Here is a 27,811-nt window from a genome sequence, read left to right as displayed (position 1 = left end):
AAGTTGTGGAGGAGTATTTTTGTTTTTGGTTACCGTATTTTTCGGACTATAAGACGCACCGGACCATAAGGCGCACCTAGGTTTTAGAGGAGGAAAATAAAAAAATAAAAATTTAAGCAAAAAATGTGGTCATGATGCACTTTTAAGGGGGAGGGGGTCTTCTGCTGACACTGGTATAGGGGAAATGTCCCCTAATTCTGACAATATCCCCCATCCTGGTATATATGCCGCCCCCCTTCCTTTTATATGTGGTCCCCATCCCCATCCTGGTATGCCTGGCACCCCTCACCCTTATCCTGGTATGCATGGCACCCCTCATACCTATCCTGATATGCATGGTACCCCTCATCCCTGTCCTGGTATGCATGGTACCCCTCATCCCTGTCCTGGTATGCATGGCACCCCTAATCCCTATCCTGGTATGCATGGCACGCATCATCCCTGTCCTGGTATGCATGGCACCCCTCATCCCTATCCTGGTATGCATGGCACCCCTAATCCCTGTCCTGGTATGCATGGCACCCCTAATCCCTATCCTGGTATGCATGGCACCCATCATCCCTATCCTGGTATGCATGGCACCCCTCATCCCTGTCCTGGTATGCATGGCACCCCTCATCCCTGTCCTGGTATGCTTGGCACACCTCATCCCTGTCCTGGTATGCTTGGCACCCCTAATCCCTGTCCTAGTATGCATCGCACCCCTAATCCCTGTCCTAGTATGCATGGTCCCCCTAATCCCCATCAGGCTGCACATTAAAAAAGAAAATAAACACTCCTACTGACCGCTCTTCTCTCCTCCAGCGCTGCGTCCGGTCTGCCTGCACTGATCTCTCCATGTGAGCCGCGCATGACGTCACTGCCATGCGCGGCTCACAAGGAGAGATCAGCTGCCGGAAGTCACTGATCCCCACGCCGGGATTGTGTGCACGGGGAGCAGTGACTTCACTCTCCTTCATAGCCGGCACACTGCGGCTGCTGCTGCTGCCGGCTATCTCCTGTGCCCGCTCATTAAAGGTCATGAATATTCACCCCCTCCCCACGCCCATGGGCGTGGAGAGAGGTTGAATATTCATGCCCTTTAACAGAGGGCACAGGAGATAGCCGGCAGCAGCGGCAGCGCGGCTACACTGGATACCGCTATTAAGGAGCATGAATATTCAGGAAAATCCATTTTGGTTTCGTTTTTGTATGTTTTATTGTGAGTCCGTAAAAGTGGTGTAATACTCTGACCACGTTGCTGACAGCAGTGATCTGGGAGTCAGAGGTGCTTCCAGGGGTCTTCCCCATGCTGTTCCCATGTCATTTGAGCACTGTTCCCATCGATTTGGGCAATTTTAGGCCCTCTGCAGACCGCCAGGGGGGGCCGTCTGAAAAATGCTCGAGTTTCCCATAGACTTACATTAGGCTCGAGCAACGAGTACCCGAGCATTTTAGTGCTCGCTCATCACTAATTGTATGTCTTTAAGTGGTATTCTGGTAAGCAGAAGTTATCAACTATCTACAGGTTACATAACTTCTTGATCATAAGGGTTTATCCCAGGGACCCCCACTGATTGCCAGACTGGGAGGCTTCTGCAGCCCTTTTGAATGGAATGGCGGTCTGCATGCTTATTTGCCACTCAATTCAGTCACTATGAGACTGCCAGAGACTGCCAAGTAATATTCACATCTTCAATGCCATAGACTTAGATTGTAGTTGTGTATAGTATGTGTATAGTATGCACTACCGCCATTTCAATCCACTCCTTAAGACCTCAATCTTGCGACCAGGGACCAATGGAGCACACAAGTCCTCTGTTGTGGCAATCAGCTGGCCCCAGCAGTGAAAAGGTATTCATTTATACAGTGGTGTGAAAAAGTGTTTGCCTCCTTCCGGATTTATTATTCTTTTGCATGTTTGTCACACTTAAATGTTTCGGATCGCAAAATAAATTTCAATATTAGACAAAGATAACACAAGTAAACACAAAATACAGTTTTTAAATGAAATGTCTTAATTATTAAGGGAAAAAGAAATCCAAACCTACAGGGTCCTGTGTGAAAAAGTGATTGACCCCTAAACCTAATAACTGGTTGGGCCACCCTTAGCAGCAACAACTGCAATCAAGCGTTTGTGATAACTGGCAATGAGTCTTTTACAGAGCTCTGGAGGAATTTTGGCCCGCTAATCTTTGCAAAATTGATGTAATTCATCCACATTGGAGGGTTTCCAAGCATGAACCGCCTTTTTAAGGTCATGCCACAGAATCTCAATCGGATTAAGGTCAGGACTTTGACTAGGTCACTCCAAAGTCTTAATTTTGTTTTTCTTAAGCCATTCAGAGGTGGACTTGCTGGTGTGTTTTGGATCATTGTCCTGCTGCATAACCCAAGTGCGCTTCAGCTTGAGGTCAAAAACAGATGGCTGAACATTCTCCTTCAAGATTTTTTGGTAGACAGCAGGATTCATGGTTCCATTTACCACAGCAAGTCTTCCAGGTCTAGAGGCAGCAAAACAGCCCCAGACCATCACACTACCAGCACCATAGTTTACTGTTCGTATGATGTTCCTTATCTAAAATGCTGTGTTACTTATACGCCAAATGTAAGGGAACATACACCTTTCAAAAAGTTCAACTGTTGTCTCGTCAGCATTCTCCCAAAAGCATTGTCGATCATCAAGATGTTTTCTGGCAAAAGGAGACGAACCTTTATGTTCTGTTTGCTCGTCAGTGGTTTGCGTCTTGGAACTCTGCCACGCATGCCATTTTTGCCCAATCTTTTTCTTATAGTGGAGTCATGAACATTGACCTTAACTGAGGCAAGTGAGGCCTACAGTTCTTTGGATGTTGTTGTGGGTTTTTTTGTGACCTCTTGGATGAGTCGTCGCTGTGCTCTTGAGGTAATTTTGGTCAGTCGGCCACTCCTGGGAAGATTTACCACTGTTCCATGTTTTTGCCATTTGTGGATAATGGCTCTCACTTTGGTTCGCTGGAGTCCCAAAGCTTTAGAAATGGCTTTATAACCTTTTCCAGACTGATAGATCTCAATTACTTTGTTTCTCATTTGTTCCTGAATTTCTTTGGATCACAGCATTATGTCTAGCTTTTGAGGATCTTTAGGTCTACTTCACTTTGTCAGGCAGGTGCTATTTAAGTGATTTCTTGAATAAGAAGAGGTGTGGCAGTAATCAGGCCTGTGTGTGGCTAGGGAAATTGAACTCAGCTTCCCAAAGATGTGATAAACCACGGTTAATTTATGTTTTAAGAGGGGGCAATCACTTTTTCACACAGGGCCCAGTAGGTTTGGATCTCTTTTTCCCTTAATAATAAAGACCTACATTTAAAAACTGCATTTTTGTTTACTTGTGTTACTTTTGTCTAATATTTTCATTTGTTTTGTGATCTGAAACATTTAAGTGTGACAAACATTCAAAAGAATAAGAAATCAGGAAGGGGGTAAACACTTTTTCACACCACTGTATATACTAAAATATATACTAATATACCTCTTTAAGGATGAAGCTTCCTTTTAGTTTCTATTCTAAAATACATTTTTGCAGTTTTAGTGTAGTTTGTATGCATTTTTGCTAGTGAAAGTCAGGAATGGATACAAAAGTATCAGTATGAGGAATTTAAGAGTTGTATGTAAGAGTGGTAACTAAAAAGCCTTCTTATTCTTCAACACTATTGGTTGATTTAGAAGACAAGTATCAGACAAATAATTTGTACGCATAGAAATCATTGTCCTTGGCAGCACATCGCCCATAAGATGATATTCTATGCACACAGAACAATTGATGGTTGTGTGCATAGACAGTGTAGATCGGGTCATGTACCAGGGCTTTAGGTGGGTAAATACAAATTAAACCTAAACCTGGAAAACCGCTTAAAAGATGTGCAATGCACTAAACTATTACTGAGATTGCGTTAGAGTAAACTTTTTTATAATAAATTAAAAGGGGCTTTCAATATATTTTAAATGTTTTTGTGCTGTGCCCTTTATCCTCTATACTGATCTCCTTACATTGGCTGCAGTGGTGACACCCCACATGACCACTGCAGCTCATCACTGGTTTCAGCAGAATCTGACACAAGACCAGAAAAGGCCAGTGATAGATTTATTGAGTTGAATTATATAAATGTAAATAAAAAATGTTATTTACTGTATATAAATATTTTGTATATAGAAGGGTTTATCAAAATGTCCTCTGAACTACTAGCTGCTCAATTACCCTGCAGCAGCCAACGCTATAGTATTACACGTGGTCTTAATGGCCTTCCATGTGATATGCGGATGGACCAGGTATGCAAAGTAAAAATCACTGCAGGATGATAGAGATGAGACTGAGCTGGAGACCCCGCTATGATATTCATGTATCTTAGCAGGGCATACACAGTGAGGAAAATAAGTATTTCATACACTGACAATTTTGCAAGTTTTCCCACCTACAAAGAATGGAGAGGTCTGTAATTTTTATCATAAGTACACTTCAACTGTGAGAGACAGAATCTAAAAATAAAAAAACAGAAAATCACATTGTATGATTTTTAAATAATTAAATTGCATTTTATTGCATGAAATAAGTATTTGATCACCTACCAACCAGCAAGAATTCTGACTCTCACAGACCTGTTAGTTTTTCTTTAAGAAGCCCTCCTACTCTGCACTCGTTACCTGTATTAATTGCACCTTTGAACTCATTACCGGTAAAAAATACACCTGTCCACACACTCAATCAATCACACTCCAACCTCTCCACCATGGCCAAGACCAAAGAGCTGTCTAAGGACACCAGGGACAAAATTGTAGACCTTTACAAGGCTGGGATGGGCTACAAGACAATAGGCAAGCAGCTTGTTGAGAAGGCAACAACTGTTGGCGCAATTATAAGAAAATGGAAGAAACACAAGATGACTGTCAATCTTCCTCGGTCTGGGGCTCCATGTAAGATCTCGCCTCATTGGGTAAGGGTGATTCTGAGAAACGTCAGGAATCAGCCCAAAACTACATGGGAGGATCTGGTCAATGACCTAAAGAGAGCTAAAACCACAGTCTCAAACATTGCCATTAGAAACACACTACACCGTAATGGATTAAAATTCTGCAGGGCACGCAAGGTCCCCTTGTTCAAGCCAGCACATGTCCACGCCCGTTTGAAGTTCACCAATGATCATCTGGATGATCTAGAAGAGGTATGAGAAAAGGTAATGTGGTCAGATGAGACCAAAACAGAACTTTTTGGTATCAACTCTACTCGCCATGTTTGGAGGAAGAAGACGGATGAGTAAAACCCCAAGAACACCGTCCCAACCGTGAAACATGGTGGGGGAAACATCATACTTTGGGGGTACTTTTCTGCAAAGGGGACAGGACGACTGCACCGAATTGAAGGGAGGATGGATGGGGTCATGTATCGCGAGATTTTGGCCAACAACCTTCTTCCCTCAGTAAGAGCATTGAAGATGGGTTGTGGCTCGGTCTTCCAGCATGACAATGACACCAAAACACACAGCCAGGGCAACTAAGGAGTAGCTCCGTAAGAAGCATTTCAAGGTCCAGGAGTGGCGTAGCCAGCCTCCAGACCTGAACCGAATAGAAAATCTTTGGAGAGAGCTGAAACTCAATGTTGCCCAGCGACAGCCCTGAATCCTGAAAGATCTGGAGAAGATCTGTATGGAGGAATGGGCCAGAATCCCTGCAGCAGTGTCTGCAAACTTGGTCAAGAACTACAGGAAACGTCTGACCTCTGTAATTGCAAACAAAGGTTTCTGTTGAAAATATTAAATATTTTTATATTGTCAAATACTTATTTTATGAAATAAAATGCAAATGCATCACTGATGAACACCAGGATTTCTGCTCATATATTCTCAGCTTATATTTCTAATGTCAACTTTTTTGCTTTTATGCCTGTGATGGCTCTAAAATGCTAGTGTACCACAGAAATAGCACAATACCTTGTAGTTACCACCAATGCCACCATGACTCTTGCCAGCTGCCATCTGTTCTGGGGTACTTTGTGGTTCACTCATGTTTACCTGGACCAAAAATAATTGTGTTAGTAATTATGACACACCAATAAATATACATGGGAATATATCATATAAATGTAGAATATAGGACATCTGGTGGAGATGGAATCACTGCACAGGTAGTCATTATTTGGTAAAATGAGGCCCCATTGTGATCATAGGCTGCCTCTGTGATACATACACTCTTGTATATGCAATAAAACCTGCAGAAGATTTAGGTATGACAGGGGTAATGGAAAAAGATAGGTGTCTATTTTCCAACACATGAAACAGAAACACATCATCTCATATTTTGATCTTTATCACATAACCATATAGCTGGTCTGGCTGAGAACACTGAACAACTGTTTTCTGGGCAGTTTTAGGTAATCCTGTAATTCGATGAATGTGACTTTATATCTCGCCTACACATCAGAGTCTTGCTTAGGACATATTTTAAAACTAATAAGCAGTTTAGGTTGGGGTAATAGATATTCACAGAATCTGTAGGCGTTAATAAAAAGACCATCTGTGAATATGAAACTTATGACCTTTAAATCACATGCGACTGTAGGATGATAGACATTACACTGTCCAGACTGCCGGCTCGTAGAGTGATCCAGATGAATGAGCTCCAACAAAAAGATCTCTATGTTACTAATGTAAAACGTGTCTACAGCATACAGTGCAGGCAGATAGAAGATCCAATGTACAATATTTAAAGGTGTTTTCTGGAAAATCCCTGTCCTCCGGCTGCAGTTTAGTTAAAAAAAACTGTGCTTTTCTTACTCTGCCAGATTCCAGCGTTGAGTCCCCGCCGCATCGAGAGCGTGGCAGCAAATCAGTGAGCACACAGAGGCTCTTGGCGTCAACTCAGAGAGAGCCGCTAAGCTCACTTATTTGCTGCTGCACTGTCAAAGTGATGTCAGACTAAGCACTGGACCTGGGGAGGATGAATAAAGCACAGTTTTGTTTTTTTCCAAATAAACTGCATCTGGTGACAAGGGTTTTCTGAAACAAAAAAAACCCTTTTAGGACATTTAATCCACATCAATCTCTATCATCATAAACTTTTACTCTTACCACTAAAGGGCCAGGCTGGTAGACTGCAATATATGACATCTTAAAGATTAATGTAAAGCAACACTAGGCCCAGAAAACGCACAAAACATTTTAAAATATCCCAGAAATTCCTTCTATAATTTCCTTCTTTTCTTTGATCCCATTTTGTCTCATCAGTGTGTTTTAGGAGATCAGCCATATCCCCGTCCTCACTTTCCTGTGTCTGACTGTAAGACAACTGACTGCAGCAGAAGCCTCCCTGCTGTGCTCTGCCTGCAATAAGACAAAGAAACACTAAACCACGCCCACATACACTAAGGGGGTGGGGCTTGTGTCAGTCACCAGCTGGAGAATGATCTCTATGTTCTCTGCAGGATTTCTACCAGACTGACTATTTTAGGATTGTACAGAACAGGCTGCTGTTGGTATATATGACTTTAGGGCCCCATGTATAATAGATAGCTGTCAGTTGATCATTTGGCCAGCAGCTATCTCTTCTGACTCCACCATGCACAGGAACGCTCGCTCTGTTGAGGAGGTTTGTCTCGCCATTAAAAAAAAGGATTGGCAATCCAAGAGCATTACCCTTACAAGATAAAGTCGGGGTGGTCCCCATAAATTACAATGTGACTTACATGAATGACTGTAGGTTATAACAGTGAATTCCATGCAGTAAAAGAAATACCAGACTAAAATATTTACCATTTGAAAAGATATGTACAATTTTTTGGACAACTATACTGTTAAATTGTAATCTCTGAATTTACAGCTATAACTTCACTAGTAATAAATGGATCAAGGCACAAAAGTTCTATCACAATCCCAAATAATCTGCATCCGTCTCGGTAGCCATACCATGAAACTTCCACAGCCTCTCAAAGTTACAGAGCTTCTGCACGCTATGAAGAAAGGGGTCCGCATTTATCCTGAACCAGTACTGCAATTGTCTGTGTGCAGTGTCTGGTATTGGCACTCATCCTCACTTCAAGAAGCACAAGTTTGCATCCTCTTAGTATATTGCAGTCATCATATTCTATAACACTGTGTACTTACAATTGCTCATTTTACCCTTCTACCCAGTTAATTCTTCTCTTTTTTTATCTGCTCTATGTAGAAACAGGAAGTCTCTTGTTCCTGCATGAGGCATCCCCCTCTTTAACTCCTGACCCAGCTGCTCCGCTACTCCCTGCCAGGAACTTTTGCAGTGATGACTCATGCAGGGAAAAGAGACCTCCCGTTTTCGTCAGTTTTAATCACAATATGTCATAGACCTAATGGAAAACAGAAAAATTATCTGGGTAGAAAGGCAAAATGAGCAATTGTAAGTACACAGTGCTATATAATATGATGACTGCAATATACTAAGAGGATAAAAACTTTGATGGGAGTGTTTCTTTAAGTGAATGCTGCAATACCATACACAGCCCATTGAGATTGCTATCCAAAATAGGGCTGTTTTGCCCCAATTCCAGTAAAACAGCAGAGTTTTGTTTGCTTTTTTTTTCTGTGATTTTTAAAAACTGCAATGTGACCACAGCTTGTGAAAGCAGCCCTGCAGAACCTTTTTTGTTATCCTGTACAACCAGTATAACTATTCCAACTGTTAAAAGGAATCTGTCACTAGGTTTCAGTTACATAATCTGAGAGAAGTGTGATGTAGGGGCAGAGACTCTGATTCAAATGATGTGTCACTTATTACTGTACTGATTGTTGTAGCTTTTTTTTAGCCGGAGATTATCACTAGAGGACTAGTTGTCTCATGTCATGTAGTCCTCCTGACATGTGTAACCCTACCCTCATAACTGATTGGCAACTTTCTGTGTACACTGCGCGTAGGCAGAAAGCTGCCAATCAGTGGTGTGGGCGGGGTTATACAGAGCTCAGCATTTAGAGAACGGCTAGATCTGCAGCAGAGAAAACTGGGATTTTATCAAAACAAGAAGCCCAAGAAGTGACTCATTGCAGGAATCAAGGTCTCTGCCCCTCCATAATGCTGCTCTCAGATTACAAAGCATAAACCTGGTGAGAGATCCCCATTAACAAAATGAGCCACAAGTTATTCTCTATTGACATGTCTTCTACACGCAGTATAATTTCCTCAATACCAGATCATGCCAATGTCATCTTCACTAAACTTTGAGAACTATGAAAGATTAGTGCAAGTCTTTAGCATTTAGGGGACATACGAAACAGCATGGTCCACACAAAGAAGACAAAACATTTTCCATTTGAGACTTTTCTCAAACCAGTCAAAAACTTAGCAAAGCCCCCTTATATAGCACAATCTGTATAGAGGAGTCTAAACTGTCTATAATCCAACGTGTTTGGTCCATTCAGGGTCCCATTCACCTGAATGTTATACGCTGCCAGGTACTCATTAACTCCTTGCATGGTGCATCAATAGTCCTTCAAAGCCAGTGCCCTAAAGGGGGTAGAACGATTGCTGAAGTTTATAAAACCTGGATCATAAGCCACAGCATAAAGCAAACCCAGATCAAAGAGCAATGCATGTCCCAAGACCAAGAAATGAAGAACTCCAAAGATCTGCATTGCAGAAAGCGACTGGACCACCGTACCTCTTCTGCTGACTGTATTCTGAAATGACCATGTCCCATTGAAGAGATGGACCATATATATATAATAGCAATGAATGGAGCTTTAGATGACAAGGGTGCTGAGGCAGCAACTGTGTCTATCCCATTGTCTCCATCAGATTTCACATGAATAGTCTGCGCTGGGCATCCACTGTGCACACCAGACACAGCTCTACCTTACAGCTCACAGCTCATTTTCAGAAGATTAGTGATGGGCTTTGGGTCAGCATGTTCAGACGGCCTCACTCTATCATTCCATGCCAAATATGCAGGCTCAAATGCCACTATCAGCAGTTTGTAAAGTACCATTCTGTTGTATCCCACAAAAATACACAAGAGGAGGAAAGCGAGGACAGACCAAATAACATCCCATCCTCGCAGACGTGACTGATTCAAAAAATATATGTATAAAAATATAATTGCAGAAAATGTATACATATTGGTTTTCAAAATAATAAAATGCAGCATTCAATTTTACGTTTTTATTTATTAGACGCCCAGAAACCCAGACCTTACTTGTATGTCCACGTAATAACTAAAGCATCATTAAAGGCAGGGGCGTACCTAGAAATCACTGGGTCCCACAGAAAGGAAATTTGCCCGTCTCTTGTAGTCTTAAGAGGTTGTGAGAAACCCCTGGGGAGGAAAAAATGAGTTCACGTCCTTTCTATAAAAGAAGAGACTTCTGGCGGCTTCTGCTTGGAAACCTGCACAATGTAATATATATAGAAAGACAACGCAGCAAAGCCACCGCAAAAGATGTCTGAAAAGACGCTAACAGTTTTCTGAAGCATCTTCTACTTAAAAAAAGGTGCAGACAGCCATGTATTCTCTCATCTGAGATAATAGGTTCTATTATGCAAATCAAACTCGGTTCAGAGTTGATCACATTGTGCTACGATTCATTCGGATGAGAAGAAGATGGAGAAAAAACTGCCTCCATCTTCTCTATTGTCAGTCTGTGGAAATTGGACTGCACCCAGATGCCATTCGAGTGCAGTCCGATGTTTTCAACAAACTCATGCCCAAGTGCGATCCGAATATCAGATCAAACTCGGGCATCAGACAGCGAATTTTTCCTTGGACTGATACAGTCAGAGAAAAAAATTGAACATGTGCACTGCCCCATAGAATAACATTGGTCCGAGTGCGATATGATGTTTTGACAGATCACACTCGGACCGAAAATGCAGTCATGTGCATGACACCTAAGGCTGAAAAATAAACTTCAGGGAAAAAACTCTCCCAAAACTCTTGGTAACTTGTTCATGAAATGCTTCAGGAAAACAAAAACTCCTCCAAAACCTCATGAATTTTGAACTCCTGAGAAAGCTCAGAGTGAACATAGCCTAATGCGCAGCCACAAGAACCTCTTAATACTGCTTTTGCTCCTTTATGGTGAGCTGCCTTAAAAGGAATGTGTCATCAAAAAAATATTTTTTTCAACAATAAAATGTATAATACTAATATTTTAATTTAACAAAAATATATTCACTTTTTTAATGATATAAAAAGTGAAAAATAATTTAAACAGTTTTGATATTTTCAACACTACAGGGAGCAGCTGCTGAAACTTGCCATGAAAACCTAGTGTAGCGCTAGCTCGCACTATGACCGCAGTAAAAGTGGGCAGAATCTGGTCATATGTGCGAAGGGAAGATAAAGTTTAGGATCACAGTGCGGAGCCATTTTGCTGGTGACTGAAAAGTGATACTGAGACGTGGACTGTATCACGCGTGGGGATTCAATACGCTCAATGTATAGCACAATTGGATTAGATGCACTATTGAGTTAACTATATCACATGAGAATCTATGGGGTATTGTCAAGAGGAAGATGAGAGACACCAGACCCAACAATGCAGACGAGCTGGAAGCTGCTATCAAAGCAACCTGGGCTTCCATAACACCTCAGCAGTGCCACAGGCTGATCGCCTCTATGCCACGCCGCATGGATGCAGTAATTGATGCAAAAGGAGCCCCGACCAAGTATTGAGTGCATTTACTGAACATACATTTCAGTAGGACAACATTTCGGATTTTAAAAACATTTTTCAAGCTGTTGTTATAAAGTATTCTAATTTACTGAGATAATGACTTGTATTTTAATTGGCTGTAAGCCATAATCATCATTAACAGAAATAAACACTTGAAATAGATCACTCTGTTTGTAATGACTATATATAATATATGAGTATCACTTTTTGTATTGAAGAACTGAAATAAATTAACTTTTTGATGATATTCTAATTTTGTGAGAAGCACCAGAATGGGATTAGATACAGAGCTCAGCGGACCACATCACACAAAATGGGATTAAATGCAGTGCTCAGCAGACCATATCCCACATGCTGGGATTAGATGAACGGCTCAGGAGATCATATCACACAAAATGGGGTTAGATGCATGGTTTAGCGGACCTAATACATATGATGGGATTAGATACAGGGCTTAGCGAACCATGTCACACAGGATGGAATTAGATTCCCAGCTCAGCGGATCATATCACACACGATTTGATTAGATGCATGTGTGTCACCCTGGCCTGGATGCCACAAATATAATAAAGCTGTGTCTGAGAGCAAGGGGGAGGTTCTCTAGTCAAGGAACATTAGCATGCAATACCTCCTGTCCCAGGCCAGTAGGGGGAGCAGGCTGCCCCTATAAAATCTGGAACTGGGGGCAGGGTTAGGGAGAACTGGACAACCTGTCTCTGGATTGAGAGGTGTCCCAGAGCAGGGACAGACAGTTGTGTTGCAGCCTAAGAGGCCGTGTGGCAGTAGGAGAGCCACGAGCCAGGGACAAAGGCGAAGTGAGCCTGTCCTGGCAGATAAAGAAACTAATCTACCAGACTTTGGTGTCTGAGGCTGGGAGGATTCCAGGTCCTACAGCAGATAACCAGTCCGCAGGGGACTGTATGTTCCTTGGCCTAAGAAGCCCGGAGGCGCCGCCACAGCAGAAGGGACCAGCAAAGCTGTACCAGGCCGGGAGTAGAAAGTGACCCAAGTTGCAAGCCATACGGGCGAGAAGACACGGTGAGCTCAGGAACGTGGGCTGTTACACTACAAGAAGGGAAATAGCCAGAAGGAGCACAGAGAGCACAGTAGGCCTACACCCTCACCCTGACCAGGGCCAGCTTCCCACTTGTTCTCCGACATCCAGGCCCCCTCCTAGCCGGACCTGTTTCTGGGTCATATTACCTGTTCTAATAAAGACCCTGAACTGTTTAAGAGGCCTCCGTTTCCTGGCTATCGCGGTCGGAATCATCCCCTCCATCATCCATTATATATACTGCCCTGGGGCCATACTCCTCCCGTGGGGAGTTGAACTATTCAGTGCTGCACCTTTATATCAGCCCCAGTGGTCTGCACTGCAGCGGCGGTTAGCCCTGACCGCATTCCACGGGTGGCGTAGTCGGACATTACCCACAGCACATAGTAGACTACCACTGGTCTGACCACCCTGAGCCACGGAACCGAGTCGCCACTACTACGCCCAGCATTGCCCTGAAACCCGGTTCCGAGTGCCCCACGGCCCAGGGGGCGAGTCAGCTTTGGCGTAGTCGGCAGGATTGTAACCAACCCGCCACCAACGGGTATTGCGTGCCTGAAAAAGACTGTACACGTACCTGAAGAAGAGGTTTCCCGCCATCCGGAGCCGTTTCCCGCCATTTTCAGCCGTCTCCCGCCATCTTCCGTCTGTTCCCGCCATCTCCAGCCGTTTTCCCGCCATCGGACGCCATCTTCAGGACACCGCGCGGGAAGAAGAGGGGCGTGGACGTCCAAACCGCGCGAGACCCGAAGCTCCGCCCCACACACTGACGCTGCGCAAGGTCCTGGAAGGGAGAGAGCGCAACGCTGATGTCACCAGGACGCGATGCAAGGTCCTCGTCCGGAGCAGCACCAGCGGAGCCGCGGCCTACAGAAGAGGATCGTCGGAAGGTAGGCCACGCTTAACTAGGGGGGAGGAAGATGTCGGACACGGAGGCGCCCACTACCACCAGCACAGCTGCAGCAGCGGTGATGCCATTTTCCCTGCCCTACATCCCTGGAGCGGCCTGGCTGCCTAAGTATTCAGGGGAGCCTCATGCCCTAACTGACTTTAAGGAAAGGCTATACAGTTTGTTCCAAGTTTACCCCCTGACAGAGGAACAGAAGATTAGCATACTGACAGGGCAGTTAACTGGCGCAGCCTAGCGGGAGGTAAAGTCATGGCCCGCTGAGGAGAAAAGGACCGTGAAGGACATTCTGGCCTGGCTGCGGGGTACCTTTGATACACGTACCTCCGCTGAAATTAAAATGCGGTTCTACGGATGTAAGCAGCGGGCACAGGACAGCATCAGAGACTATGCCCTAAATTTGCAGGAAGCCTTGAGAGCCATCAAACAAGCTGACCCTGGCAGCGTGCAGGATACGGATAAGCTACTAACAGAACAGTTCATAGAAGGTCTGCTGTCTAGCGCCCACAGGACCCAGCTGCGCCTTATATTCTTTCAGAACCCTGATCTGACTTTTGCCCAGTTTAAGGACAGGGCCATAAGGGTGCTCCGTGAACCCGCAGCAAGTGGCGCTATAAACCCCTGGCGCCCTGCTCTCACCTACCACCAGGAGGCGGCGCCCTCCTCTATGGACTCTGTGGGGGCCGATGCACAGGCCCTGAACCAAGCCCCATCGAAAGATCTGCACCACCAAGTCCAGGAGCTGACCAGGAGCGTCGCGGCGTTGACCAGGACCGTCCAGGCGTTGCAAGTGGACCCGTCAAGACCCATCGAGTTGGCCTCAAGTCCGGAGGATGTCCCGTGGCGTAGACAGAGGAGGATCCCGTCGTTCCGAGGGAGGCCCACAGACCGCTACGCAGAGGATGGACAGCCCATTTGCCGTCGATGCAACCAGCCCGGACACATTTCCAGGTACTGTAATTTAAACGGGTCCAACCTGGGGCAGAGGGCCAACCCCCAGGCATAAGATCACCAGGCCCTTACAATTGGCGTAATAAGTACGCTGGGGGGCGCCCGGTTTTACCCGTGGTGCTGGACGGTATCCCCATGAGCGCCTTGCTGGATACCGGGTCGCAAGTAACTACTATCCCTTATGTACTTTTTAAGCAGTATTGGACTGATGCTGATATAACACGGTATCCAGACAGTGACTTGAGCATCATCGCCAGTAATGGCTTGCCCGTGCCGCAGATGGGGCTCAAGGAGATGACCATTAAAATTGCTAAAGTTGAACTACCGGCACAGGGAGTAATTATTGTGGACATTGACCATCGTGAAAGTCACCCTAAAATAACTGTGGGTACTAACGTGATTGAAAATTGTCTTTCAGAGGTAATTGTAATCTTACAACAGGTGGCGGTGAATGCTAGTTCCAGCCAACAGAGAGTCCTCAACAAGGAGATAAAAGCCCTGATGAGACGGCAGCAGGTAGTCTGGTGGTGAGATCGGTAACGTAAGACTGAGTGACCCATTCCCCATTTCCATGCCTCCCAAAAGTGAAATGATGATCTGGTGTCGGACTGCAATCGGGTTGAGAGGTAGAGACTACCAAGCCATGGTAGAACCCGTGTACTCAGACAGCAGGCCCACCATTTTGACAGCCCGGGGGGTGGTTGATGTCCGTCATGGGAGGGTGCCCGTTAGCATTCTCAACATTGGGGAGAGGGAGGTACACTTACCCAGGTACGCTACACTTGCCAAACTGTTTGCTGTCGAACACAAAGCTATCAGGGCCGTGGAGCCTTTGCCTCCATCTCCACAGGCGGAGGGTAATGGCTCCCAGAAACAAAAGGAGGACTGGTGCCAGAAACTCCATGTGGGTGCTGACTCCACTCCCCTGCACCAAAAACAAGGAGTCTACCGGGTGGTCCAGGAGTGCGAGAGAATTTTTAGTAAGCACCCGCTAGACTTCGGCAGAGTAAAAGGGATAGAACACCATATCCCCACGGGGAGCCACCCACGAATAAAAGAGAGACACAGGCCTGTACCCCCTGCACATTATCAGAACGCCAAGGGTATGCTGAGGGAAATGAAAGAAGCTGGGGTCATTAGAGATAGCTGTAGCCCCTGGGCAGCCCCCTTGGTTCTGGTAAAAAAGAAAGACGGCACCATGAGAATGTGCGTGGACTATAGACAAATCAACCGTATCACCCACAAAGACGCATATCCGCTGCCTAGAATAGAGGAGTCTTTAGCCGCATTAAAATCAGCTAACTTCTTTTCTACTTTGGACCTTACTAGCGGGTACTGGCAGGTTCCTGTGGCAGAGGCTGACAAGGAGAAGACCGCCTTCACCACCCCGATGGGACTGAGCGAGTTCAACTGTATGCCCTTCGGGCTCTGCAATGCACCAGGGACCTTCCAGAGGCTGATGGAATGCTGTCTAGGGCACCGAAACTTCGAGACGGTCCCCCTTTACCTGGACGACGTGATCGTCTATTCGAAGACTTACGAGGACCATCTAAAGCACCTGGCCGAGGTGTTCAAAGCCCTGGCAGGCTATGGCCTGAAGGTGAAACCATCAAAGTGTCACCTGTTGAAACTGAAGGTCCAGTACCTAGGGCACGTGGTAAGTGCGGAAGGAGTAGTCCCCGACTCTGACAAGGTCACGGCAATCAAGAGCTGGCCAAGCCCTTCGAACATCAAGGAAGTGAGGCAATTCCTCGGGTTGGTAGGCTACTACCGAAGGTTCATCCCCGGGTTCACTAAGATGGCAGCTCCTATGCAGGACCTCCTGATAGGACAGTCTAGGTCCAGAAGCCAAAAGCCACCCTTCAAGTGGGATAAACAGGAAGAGGAGTCCTTTCGCCAGTTGAAGATGGCCCTCACAGGGGATGAGATCCTGGCCTACCCTGATTATGGCCAGCCTTTTATTCTCCACACAGACGCCAGTAATGTGGGACTGGGAGCCGTACTGTCACAAAACCAACAGGGCATAGAAAGGGTGATCGCGTATGCCAGCCAGAAGCTGAGGCCCACCGAGAGGAACCCGGAGAATTACAGCTCCTTCAAGCTAGAATTCTTGGCGGTGGTGTGGGCCGTAATGGAACGCTTCAAGCATTACCTGGCATCCGCAAAGTTCACGGTGTACACGGACAACAACCCGTTAACACACCTAGACAGTGCAAGACTTGGTGCCATGGAACAGCGGTGGATGGCCCGTCTCTCCAATTATGACTTCGTGATCAAGTACCGGGCAGGCAAAACCAATGCCAACGCTGACGCCCTATCGAGAATGCCTCACTTACCTGAAGGTGACGAAGACCCACAAGAGCTGGAGGAGATAGAACTCCCCGCGTTTCACCGATATGGAGCCGCTCAATACTCCCACCGCGTGAAGGAGGAAGATTTAACAACCGTTATGATCAATCCCCTACCTCACCACAGCTGGGCCGAGACCCAAGATAGTGACCCTGCAATCCGCCTGGTGAAAGATCTGCTGACCCAGGAAGACGCCCGCTTAGATCCGGATGCTCCAGAGGAAGCCAAGCAGCTATGGATAGAGAAGAACAAGCTGTTCCTCTATGAAGGCAAGCTGTGCAGACAGGGTCGGACTGCGGTGTCTAGGGCCCACCAGGAGAATTGACTCTAGGGGCCCACACTACAGCATCCGTAAACGGTTGTATTACTCGTTCATTTTTCGGCTTCTCCCACTAAAACGTGTGCCTTTTGTGTAAAAGAGAACTGTTTTGTGTAGTGCACTATATCAAAGTGTTTCTTGTTAACCAACTTATTTATTGTAGTTAACAGAATCTGTAATTTACAATCAGTAGCGGTTTTTCTTACACATGGCCATTCCTTGTCCTAGGTAAACCACCCAGTCCCTCAGCCAACTTAAACAATTTTCAAAGTGAAGAAAAAGTCATAATCACATAGCCTCACTGCGCATGCGCTTTAACACGCTATGTTACCAGCGCATGCGCAGTGAATCTGCTAATCACAGAGCCTCACTGCGCAGGCGGCCGGACATCTACAAGTGCGCCTGCGTCCCACAATATCAGCGCTGGCCGGGAACAGGATTCAAATACATGGACGGCGTCAGCAGTGAGTGAATGCTGCTCCTGCCCATGACTGAATATGACAAGCACACCCCTATGACTGAAAAGGCAGGTAGGATATAAGTATATTAAACATTATAAATTCATTATAGCTGCACCGATTTTCATGAAAACAGCTTGCTAGTGATGCACATTGCATCACTACCAACGCTATGGGGGCAGTGTAGACGGCAGGTAGGACGCGACAGGTTCCCTTTAAAGTGTGAATGACTTGATGCTGTCCCCGCATCATCCCTGCAGTAACAAACCTACAACTCCCAGCAGGCCCTGGAGGATTAAATCTGACAGTGCATGCTGGGAGTGGTACATATCAGAGGGTAAACCACTCAAATTATTATTATTTTACATCTTATTTTAGCAGTGTAGTGTGTATATACAGATACTGAGAATTACACCCAGTATACAGGACAGGAGAATTGGTTCTATCCAGTGTATATACTGTATATACAGAATAATACATACACAGGGAATTACACCCAGTATACAGGACAGGAGAATTGGTTCTATCCAGTGTATATACTGCATATACAGAATAATATATACACAGAGAATTACACCCAGTATACAGGACAGGAGAATTGGTTCTATCCAATGTATATACTGTATATACAGAATGATACATACACAGAGAATTACGCCCAGTATACAGGACAGGAGAATTGGTTCTATCCAGTGTATATACTGTACATACAGAATAATACATACACAGAGAATTACACCCAGTATACAGGACAGGAGAATTGGTTCTATCCAGTGTATATACTGTATATACAGAATGATACATACACAGAGAATTACGCCCAGTATACAGGACAGGAGAATTGGTTCTATCCAGTGTATATACTGTATATACAGAATAATACATACACAGAGAATTACACCCAGTATACAGGACAGGAGAATTGGTTCTATCCAGTGTATATACTGTATATACAGAATAATACATACACAGAGAATTACACCCAGTATACAGGACAGGAGAATTGGTTCTATCCAGTGTATATACTGTATATACAGAATAATACATACACAGAGAATTACACCCAGTATAGAGGACAGGAGAATTGGTTCTATCCAGTGTATATACTGTATATACAGAATAATACATACACAGAATTACACCCAGTATACAGGACAGGAGAATTGGTTCTATCCAGTGTATATACTGTATATACAGAATAATACATACACAGAATTACACCCAGTATACAGGACAGGAGAATTGGTTCTATCCAGTGTATATACTGTATATACAGAATAATACATACACAGGGAATTACACCCAGTATACAGGACAGGAGAATTGGTTCTATCCAGTGTATATACTGTATATACAGAATAATACATACACAGAGAATTACACCCAGTATACAGGACAGGAGAATTGGTTCTATCCAGTGTATATACTGTATATACAGAATGATACATACACAGAGAATTACACCCAGTATACAGGACAGGAGAATTGGTTCTATCCGGTGCATATACTGTATATACAGAATAATACATACACAGAGAATTACACCCAGTATACAGGACAGGAGAATTGGTTCTATCCAGTGTATATACTGTATATACAGAATAATACATACACAGAGAATTACACCCAGTATACAGGACAGGAGAATTGGTTCTATCCGGTGTTTATACTGTATATACAGAATAATACATACACAGAGAATTACACCCAGTATACAGGACAGGAGAATTGGTTCTATCCAGTGTGTATACTGTATATACAGAATGATACATACACAGAGAATTACACCCAGTATACAGGACAGGAGAATTGGTTCTATCCGGTGTATATACTGTATATACAGAATGATACATACACAGAGAATTACACCCAGTATACAGGACAGGAGAATTGGTTCTATCCAGTGTATATACTGTATATACAGAATGATACATACACAGAGAATTACACCCAGTATACAGGACAGGAGAATTGGTTCTATCCAGTGTATATACTGTATATACAGAATAATACATACACAGAGAATTACGCCCAGTATAGAGGACAGGAGAATTGGTTCTATCCAGTGTATATACTGTATATACAGAATGATACATACACAGAGAATTACACCCAGTATACAGGACAGGAGAATTGGTTCTATCCGGTGTATATACTGTATATACAGAATAATACATACACAGAGAATTACGCCCAGTATAGAGGACAGGAGAATTGGTTCTATCCAGTGTATATACTGTATATACAGAATGATACATACACAGAGAATTACACCCAGTATACAGGACAGGAGAATTGGTTCAATCCAGTGTATATACTGTATATACAGAATGATACATACACAGAGAATTACGCCCAGTATAGAGGACAGGAGAATTGGTTCTATCCAGTGTATATACTGTATATACAGAATGATACATACACAGAGAATTACACCCAGTATACAGGACAGGAGAATTGGTTCTATCCGGTGTATATACTGTATATACATAATAATACATACACAGAGAATTACGCCCAGTATAGAGGACAGGAGAATTGGTTCTATCCAGTGTATATACTGTATATACAGAATAACATATACACAGAGAATTACGCCCAGTATAGAGGACAGGAGAATTGGTTCTATCCAGTGTATATACTGTATATACAGAATAATATATACACAGAAAATTACACCCAGTATACAAGACAGGAGAATTGGTTCTATCCAGTGTATATACTGTATATACAGAATAATACATACACAGAGAATTACGCCCAGTATAGAGGACAGGAGAATTGGTTCTATCCAGTGTATATACTGTATATACAGAATAATATATACACAGAGAATTACACCCAGTATACAGGACAGGAGAATTGGTTCTATCCAGTGTATATACTGTATATACAGAATAATATATACACAGAGAATTACACCCAGTATACAGGACAGGAGAATTGGTTCTATCCAGTGTATATACTGTATATACAGAATAATACATACACAGAGAATTACGCCCAGTATACAGGACAGGAGAATTAGTTCTATCCAGTGTATATACTGTATATACAGAATAATATATACACAGAGAATTACACCCAGTATACAGGACAGGAGAATTGGTTCTATCCAGTGTATATACTGTATATACAGAATAATATATACACAGAGAATTACACCCAGTATACAGGACAGGAGAATTGGTTCTATCCAGTGTATATACTGTATATACAGAATAATACATACACAGAGAATTACACCCAGTATACAGGACAGGAGAATTGGTTCTATCCAGTGTATATAATGTATATACAGAATAATACATACACAGAGAATTACACCCAGTATGGAGGACAGGAGAATTGGTTCTATCCAGTGTATATACTGTATATACAGAATAATACATACACAGGGAATTACACCCAGTATACAGGACAGGAGAATTGGTTCTATCCAGTGTATATACTGTATATACAGAATAATACATACACAGGGAATTACACCCAGTATACAGGACAGGAGAATTGGTTCTATCCAGTGTATATACTGTATATACAGAATAATACATACACAGGGAATTACACCCAGTATACAGGACAGGAGAGTTGGTTCTATCCGGTGTATATACTGTATATACAGAATAATACATACACAGGGAATTACATCCAGTATGGAGGACAGGAGAATTGGTTCTATCCGGTGTATATACTGTATATACAGAATAATACATACACAGGGAATTACATCCAGTATACAGGACAGGAGAATTGGTTCTATCCAGTGTATATACTGTATATACAGAATAATACATACACAGAGAATTACACCCAGTATACAGGACAGGAGAATTGGTTCTATCCAGTGTATATACTGTATATACAGAATGATACATACACAGAGAATTACACCCAGTATACAGGACAGGAGAATTGGTTCTATCCGGTGTATATACTGTATATACAGAATAATACATACACAGAGAATTACACCCAGTATACAGGACAGGAGAATTGGTTCTATCCAGTGTATATACTGTATATACAGAATAATACATACACAGAGAATTACACCCAGTATACAGGACAGGAGAATTGGTTCTATCCAGTGTATATACTGTATATACAGAATGATACATACACAGAGAATTACACCCAGTATACAGGACAGGAGAATTGGTTCTATCCGGTGTATATACTGTATATACAGAATAATACATACACAGAGAATTACGCCCAGTATAGAGGACAGGAGAATTGGTTCTATCCAGTGTATATACTGTATATACAGAATGATACATACACAGAGAATTACGCCCAGTATAGAGGACAGGAGAATTGGTTCTATCCAGTGTATATACTGTATATACAGAATAATACATACACAGAGAATTACGCCCAGTATAGAGGACAGGAGAATTGGTTCTATCCAGTGTATATACTGTATATACAGAATAATATATACACAGAAAATTACACCCAGTATACAAGACAGGAGAATTGGTTCTATCCAGTGTATATACTGTATATACAGAATAATACATACACAGAGAATTACGCCCAGTATAGAGGACAGGAGAATTAGTTCTATCCAGTGTATATACTGTATATACAGAATAATATATACACAGAGAATTACACCCAGTATACAGGACAGGAGAATTGGTTCTATCCAGTGTATATACTGTATATACAGAATAATACATACACAGAGAATTACACCCAGTATACAGGACAGGAGAATTGGTTCTATCCAGTGTATATAATGTATATACAGAATAATACATACACAGAGAATTACACCCAGTATGGAGGACAGGAGAATTGGTTCTATCCAGTGTATATACTGTATATACAGAATAATACATACACAGGGAATTACACCCAGTATACAGGACAGGAGAATTGGTTCTATCCAGTGTATATACTGTATATACAGAATAATACATACACAGGGAATTACACCCAGTATACAGGACAGGAGAATTGGTTCTATCCAGTGTATATACTGTATATACAGAATAATACATACACAGGGAATTACACCCAGTATACAGGACAGGAGAGTTGGTTCTATCCGGTGTATATACTGTATATACAGAATAATACATACACAGGGAATTACATCCAGTATGGAGGACAGGAGAATTGGTTCTATCCGGTGTATATACTGTATATACAGAATAATACATACACAGAGAATTACACCCAGTATACAGGACAGGAGAATTGGTTCTATCCAGTGTATATACTGTATATACAGAATAATATATACACAGAGAATTACACCCAGTATACAGGACAGGAGAATTTGTTCTATCCGGTGTATATACTGTATATACAGAATAATACATACACAGAATTACGCCCAGTATAGAGGACAGAAGTGGTACTCTGCAATATATATATATATATACAGACACACACATTATACAGTATATACAGTGCCTACAAGTAGTATTCAACCCCCTGCAGATTTAGCTGGTTTGATAAGATGCAAATAAGTTAGAGCCTTCAAACTGCAAACGAGAGTAGGTTTTATGAACAGAAGCATAAATCTTACAAACCAAAAAGTTATGTTGCTCAGTTGAATTTTATTAAATTTTAAACATAAAAGTGTGGGTCAATTATTATTCAACCCCTATGTTTAATATTTTGTGGAATAACCCTTGTTTGCAATTACAGCTGATAATCGTCTTTTATAAGACCTGATCAGGCCGGCACAGGTCTGTGGAGTTATCTTGGCCCACTCCTCCATGCAGATCTTCTCCAAGTTATCTAGGTTCTTTGGGTGTCTCATGTGGACTTTATTCTTGAGCTCCTTCCACAAGTTTTCAATTGGGTTAAGGTCAGGAGACTGACTAGGCCACTCCAACACCTTGACTTTTTCCCTCTTGAACCAGGCCTTGGTTTTCTTGGCTGTGTGCTTTGGGTCGTTGTCTTGTTGGAAGATGAAATTACGACCCATCTTCAGATCCTTGATGGAGGAGCGGAGGTTCTTGGCCAAAATCTCCAGGTAGGCCGTGCTATCCATCTTCCCATGGATGCGGACCAGGTGGCCAGGCCCCTTGGCAGAGAAACAGCCCCACAGCATGATGCTGCCACCACCATGCTTGACTGTAGGGATGGTATTCTTGGGGTCGTATGCAGTGCCATCCAGTCTCCAAACGTCACGTGTGTGGTTGGCACCAAAGATCTCGATCTTGGTCTCATCAGACCATAGAACCTTGAACCAGTCTGTCTCAGAGTCCTCCAAGTGATCATGAGCAAACTGTAGACGAGCCTTGACATGACGCTTTGAAAGTAAAGGTACCTTACGGGCTCGTCTGGAACGGAGACCATTGCGGTGGAGTACGTTACTTATGGTATTGACTGAAACCAATGTCCCCACTGCCATGAGATCTTCCCGGAGCTCCTTCCTTGTTGTCCTTGGGTTAGCCTTGACTCTTCGGACAAGCCTGGCCTCGGCACGGGAGGACACTTTCAAAGGCTGTCCTGGCCGTGGAAGGCTAACAGTAGTTCCATAAGCCTTCCACTTACGGATGATGCTCCCAACAGTGGAGACAGGTAGGCCCAACTCCTTGGAAAGGGTTTTGTACCCCTTGCCAGCCTTGTGACCCTCCACGATCTTGTCTCTGATGGCCTTGGAATGCTCCTTTGTCTTTCCCATGTTGACCATGTCTGAGTGCTGTTCACAAGTTTGGGGAGGGTCTTAAATAGTCAGAAAAGGCTGGCAAAAGAGATCTTTAATCCACACATGTGAAGCTCATTATTCTTGGTGCCTGAACTACTTCTTAATACTTTAGGGGGACCAAACAGAATTCTTGTGGTTTGAGGGGTTGAATAATAAATGACACTCTGAATTAACTTTTAACGTTTTTAAAAAAGCAAAAAAAAAAAAACAAAATTAAAATTTGCTGCAGTGCATTTCCCACTTCCAGGCTGATCTACAGTACAAATGTCACAATGCCAAGTTAATTCCGCATGTGTCAACCAGCTAAATCTGCAGGGGGTTGAATACTACTTGTAGGCACTGTACATATACACTGTGTTCAGGAATATAGAGTGGAGTAGTGTATATAATATATAATGTATAGATATGGCAGTGAATAGCATGTGGATTCCACACTATATACGCAGCACCATACTATCTAACCGTCTCTACACTATATACTGCATATAGTAGCATATATAGACCCTTGTAGCATCTGTGTACACACCCTCCATGCACTTAATAGCCCTCTGTGTCTGTACTTGTAGACATACTGGCTGGTGACCGGTTCATGCAGTGTTATGTGCAGACCCTATTTAGTGTATAATGATTGTATCATACAATATAAGCACATTTTATCATTTACCTTTCGTGTCTCCCTATTTCCTCATAGATTGTAGCTTGCGAGCAGCAGGGCCCTCACTCCTCTTGGTATCTGAGTTATGTTTATTCTGTAATGTCTTTATTGTCTGTATAAGTCCCCTCTGTAATGTAAAGTGCTTTTTTAATAAATTTGCAAAAATTTCTACATTTCTGGGTTTTTTTTCAGTCAAGATGGGGTGCAGAGTGTACTTTAATGAGAAAAAAAATGAACTTTTTAGAATTTACCAAATGGCTGCAATGAAATATAGGAGGCCAAATTCATTGTATATGTCATATAGGAGGCAGAGAGTGCAGTCTGTTTGTCATATATGAGGTAGAAAGTGCGATCTATACATCATATAGGAGGTATGAAAAAGACAGCACTCACCAATGGATACCAAAAAAAGATCCTTTTATTTCAGATTCAGCATACAGACGTTGTGGCTGGTTCAGGGGTGCGGGGGTGAACCATACTGGACCCTTGGTGGTGCTGTTTGTGAGCGAAACAGCCGTCGTCCTTTTTTCACCCCCGAACCCCTGAACCAGCCACAACGTCTCTATTCTGAATCTGAAATAAAAGGATCTTTTTTTGGCATCCATTGGCGAGTGCTGTCTTTTTCATACTTCCTTGGACATTTGATTAGCACTGCTTATTTAGACATTGCACCTCCTGATGGGGATAGCCGAGGGCTAAAAAAACAGTCATAGAGGTTTTTTGACTAAACAGGCAAGATTTGGGAACTGGTGCTGGCATACTTCACTTCTATCATCATATAGGCCCCACACATGACATATATCGCACTCTCAGCCTCCTATATGATGTACAGACCGCACTTTTGGTCTCTTATAATATATACTTTATATATCAGGCTGAGTGTGTTGTATACGTCATATAGGCCCGCACTCTCAGCCTCCTATATGACATACACTGTATATGTCATAAGAGGCCAAGAGTGTGATCTATATTTCACATAGGAGGTAGAGAGTGTGATCTATTATGTCATATAGGCCCCATATATAACGTATACCGAACTCTTGGTCTCGTATGTGACATACAGACTCTCGGCCTCCTATATGGCATAGGGCTCTTTCACACATCCGGATATTTCCGGTACTAGAAAAAACAGTACCGGAGATATCCGTGTCTGTGTGGCATACGTGTGCTGCATCAGGATCACACATACCATACCGGCGCCTGGGAATCAGCAGTACAGTTTGTGCTGTTCCCAGGCACCGGGTGCTGAAGGAATCGCTCATCAGTGTCCCCTGCCGGCGCTGCAATCAGTGTTAGCAAGGGACAATGAAGAGACAATGTTGAGAGTAGTATTCACCCTCAAATGTCTCCAAAACCTGTAAAAATAATACTAAAATAAAAAAAAACATTATACTCACCTGGCTTGAAGTGACCACACACGCTAAGGAGCGGAGGAGAATGACTTGCTGCAGCGAGCGGGCCCCCGACCTGTGCTGAGCTCAGTGAGCGATGTCCTGTCACTCAGTGAGCTCAGCGTAGGGGCCAGCTCGCTGCAGGGAGTCATTCTCCTCAGCGTGTGTGGTCGCCTCAAGCCAGGTAAGTATGTTTTTTTTATTATATTTACAGGTTTTGGCGACATCGGGAGGTGAACCTACTACTCTCAACATTGTCCCTTGCTAGCGCTGATGGCAGCGCCAGCAGTGGACAATGATGAGTGATTCCTTAAGCACCTGGGAACAGCATGAACTGTACCGCTGATTCCCAGGAGCCTGTATGTGTCACACGGACGACACACGCATGTCATCTGTGTGTCATCAGTGTGCACGTGTGTGGGACGTTTTTTGGCCTGTGCAGTGTATAAAAAAACCTGACATGTCAGCATGTTTTGCCCATGGACACATGGCCCATTGAAGCACTAATATGTGCACAGACCCATTCATTTGAATGTGTCTACGTGTGTATGTGTTTCCAGTGTGGAAACTGTCACCACATGAACTAGAAACACAGATATGTTAAAGACCCTTTATAGACTATATATGTCTTATAAGAGGCCAAGAGTGTGATCTATATTTCATATAGGAGGTAGAGAGTGTGATATATAGATCATATAGGCGGTGACTCCATAAATGACTTATACTGCACTCTCTGCCTCCTATAGTCTATACTTTACTTTATATAGGAGGCCGAGTGCGTTGTACATCATGTAGGCCCGCAGTCTAGGCCTCATATAAAATGCATACCGCACTCTCAGCCTCCTATATGGCATATAGACTGTATATGTCATAAAGAGACCAAGAGTATGATCCACATTTCATATAGGAGGCCTAGAGTGCAATGCATAATGTATAAAATAAATTATATTATTGTTGGCCAATTCTGGGAACACTCACCCATAAAATCTTTATTGAATATCTGGCACAGCGCACTTGACTTGAAAGTGAAGCAGTGAGAGCTGTAGGCCTTCAGCCTTGTTTCCAATTCCAGGCCTGGTTGGAGAGTGCTGCAGGTCACCGTCCACATATCTAGCCCCGGAGCAGGTATAAAAAAGCCGAGTCAGTGCAGGAGAGAAGAGGGCGGTTCGCCGGTGCCACCACCTGGTCCGGAGTGGAGCCGGAATTGGGAGCAGGCCAGGGCAGGCAAGGAGCCAGGATGGGACCGTATAAGAAGCCTGGGAGCAGAGAGAGCAGAGCGAGACATCAGCTTCGGTGGCGCCGGTGTATCAGAGGCCGGCCCTGGAGCAGAGAGAGAGCACTGCAGAGCGCGGCCGAGGCGTATCAAAGGCCAGGAGAGAGCGGCGTCAGCGTCAGTGTCACCT

General features: G+C 43.6%; 1 protein-coding gene across 1 annotated transcript in view; it reads right to left on the bottom strand.

Annotated features, from left to right (window-relative positions):
- CRYBB3 (crystallin beta B3) overlaps nt 1–9,826 on the bottom strand; it is a 62,270-nt gene extending 52,444 nt beyond the window's left edge. Inside the window, exons 1-2 of the mRNA XM_073653977.1 lie at nt 9,635–9,826; nt 5,943–6,023 (exon numbers count right to left, since the gene is read on the bottom strand). Coding sequence (XP_073510078.1) covers nt 5,943–6,023; nt 9,635–9,673 — 120 coding nt within the window. The 5' untranslated portion in view covers nt 9,674–9,826. The remainder of the gene's footprint in view (nt 1–5,942; nt 6,024–9,634) is intronic.
- Nucleotides 9,827–27,811: the final 17,985 nt, after the last annotated feature.

This window comes from Phyllobates terribilis, unplaced genomic scaffold (assembly GCF_046119375.1).
Source record: "Phyllobates terribilis strain yellow unplaced genomic scaffold, ASM4611937v1 Scaffold_1__5_contigs__length_1240528914, whole genome shotgun sequence".
NCBI lineage: Eukaryota > Metazoa > Chordata > Amphibia > Anura > Dendrobatidae > Phyllobates > Phyllobates terribilis.
Note: the sequence above shows the minus strand (reverse complement) of the source record. Positions and strands in the feature narration are given on the sequence as shown.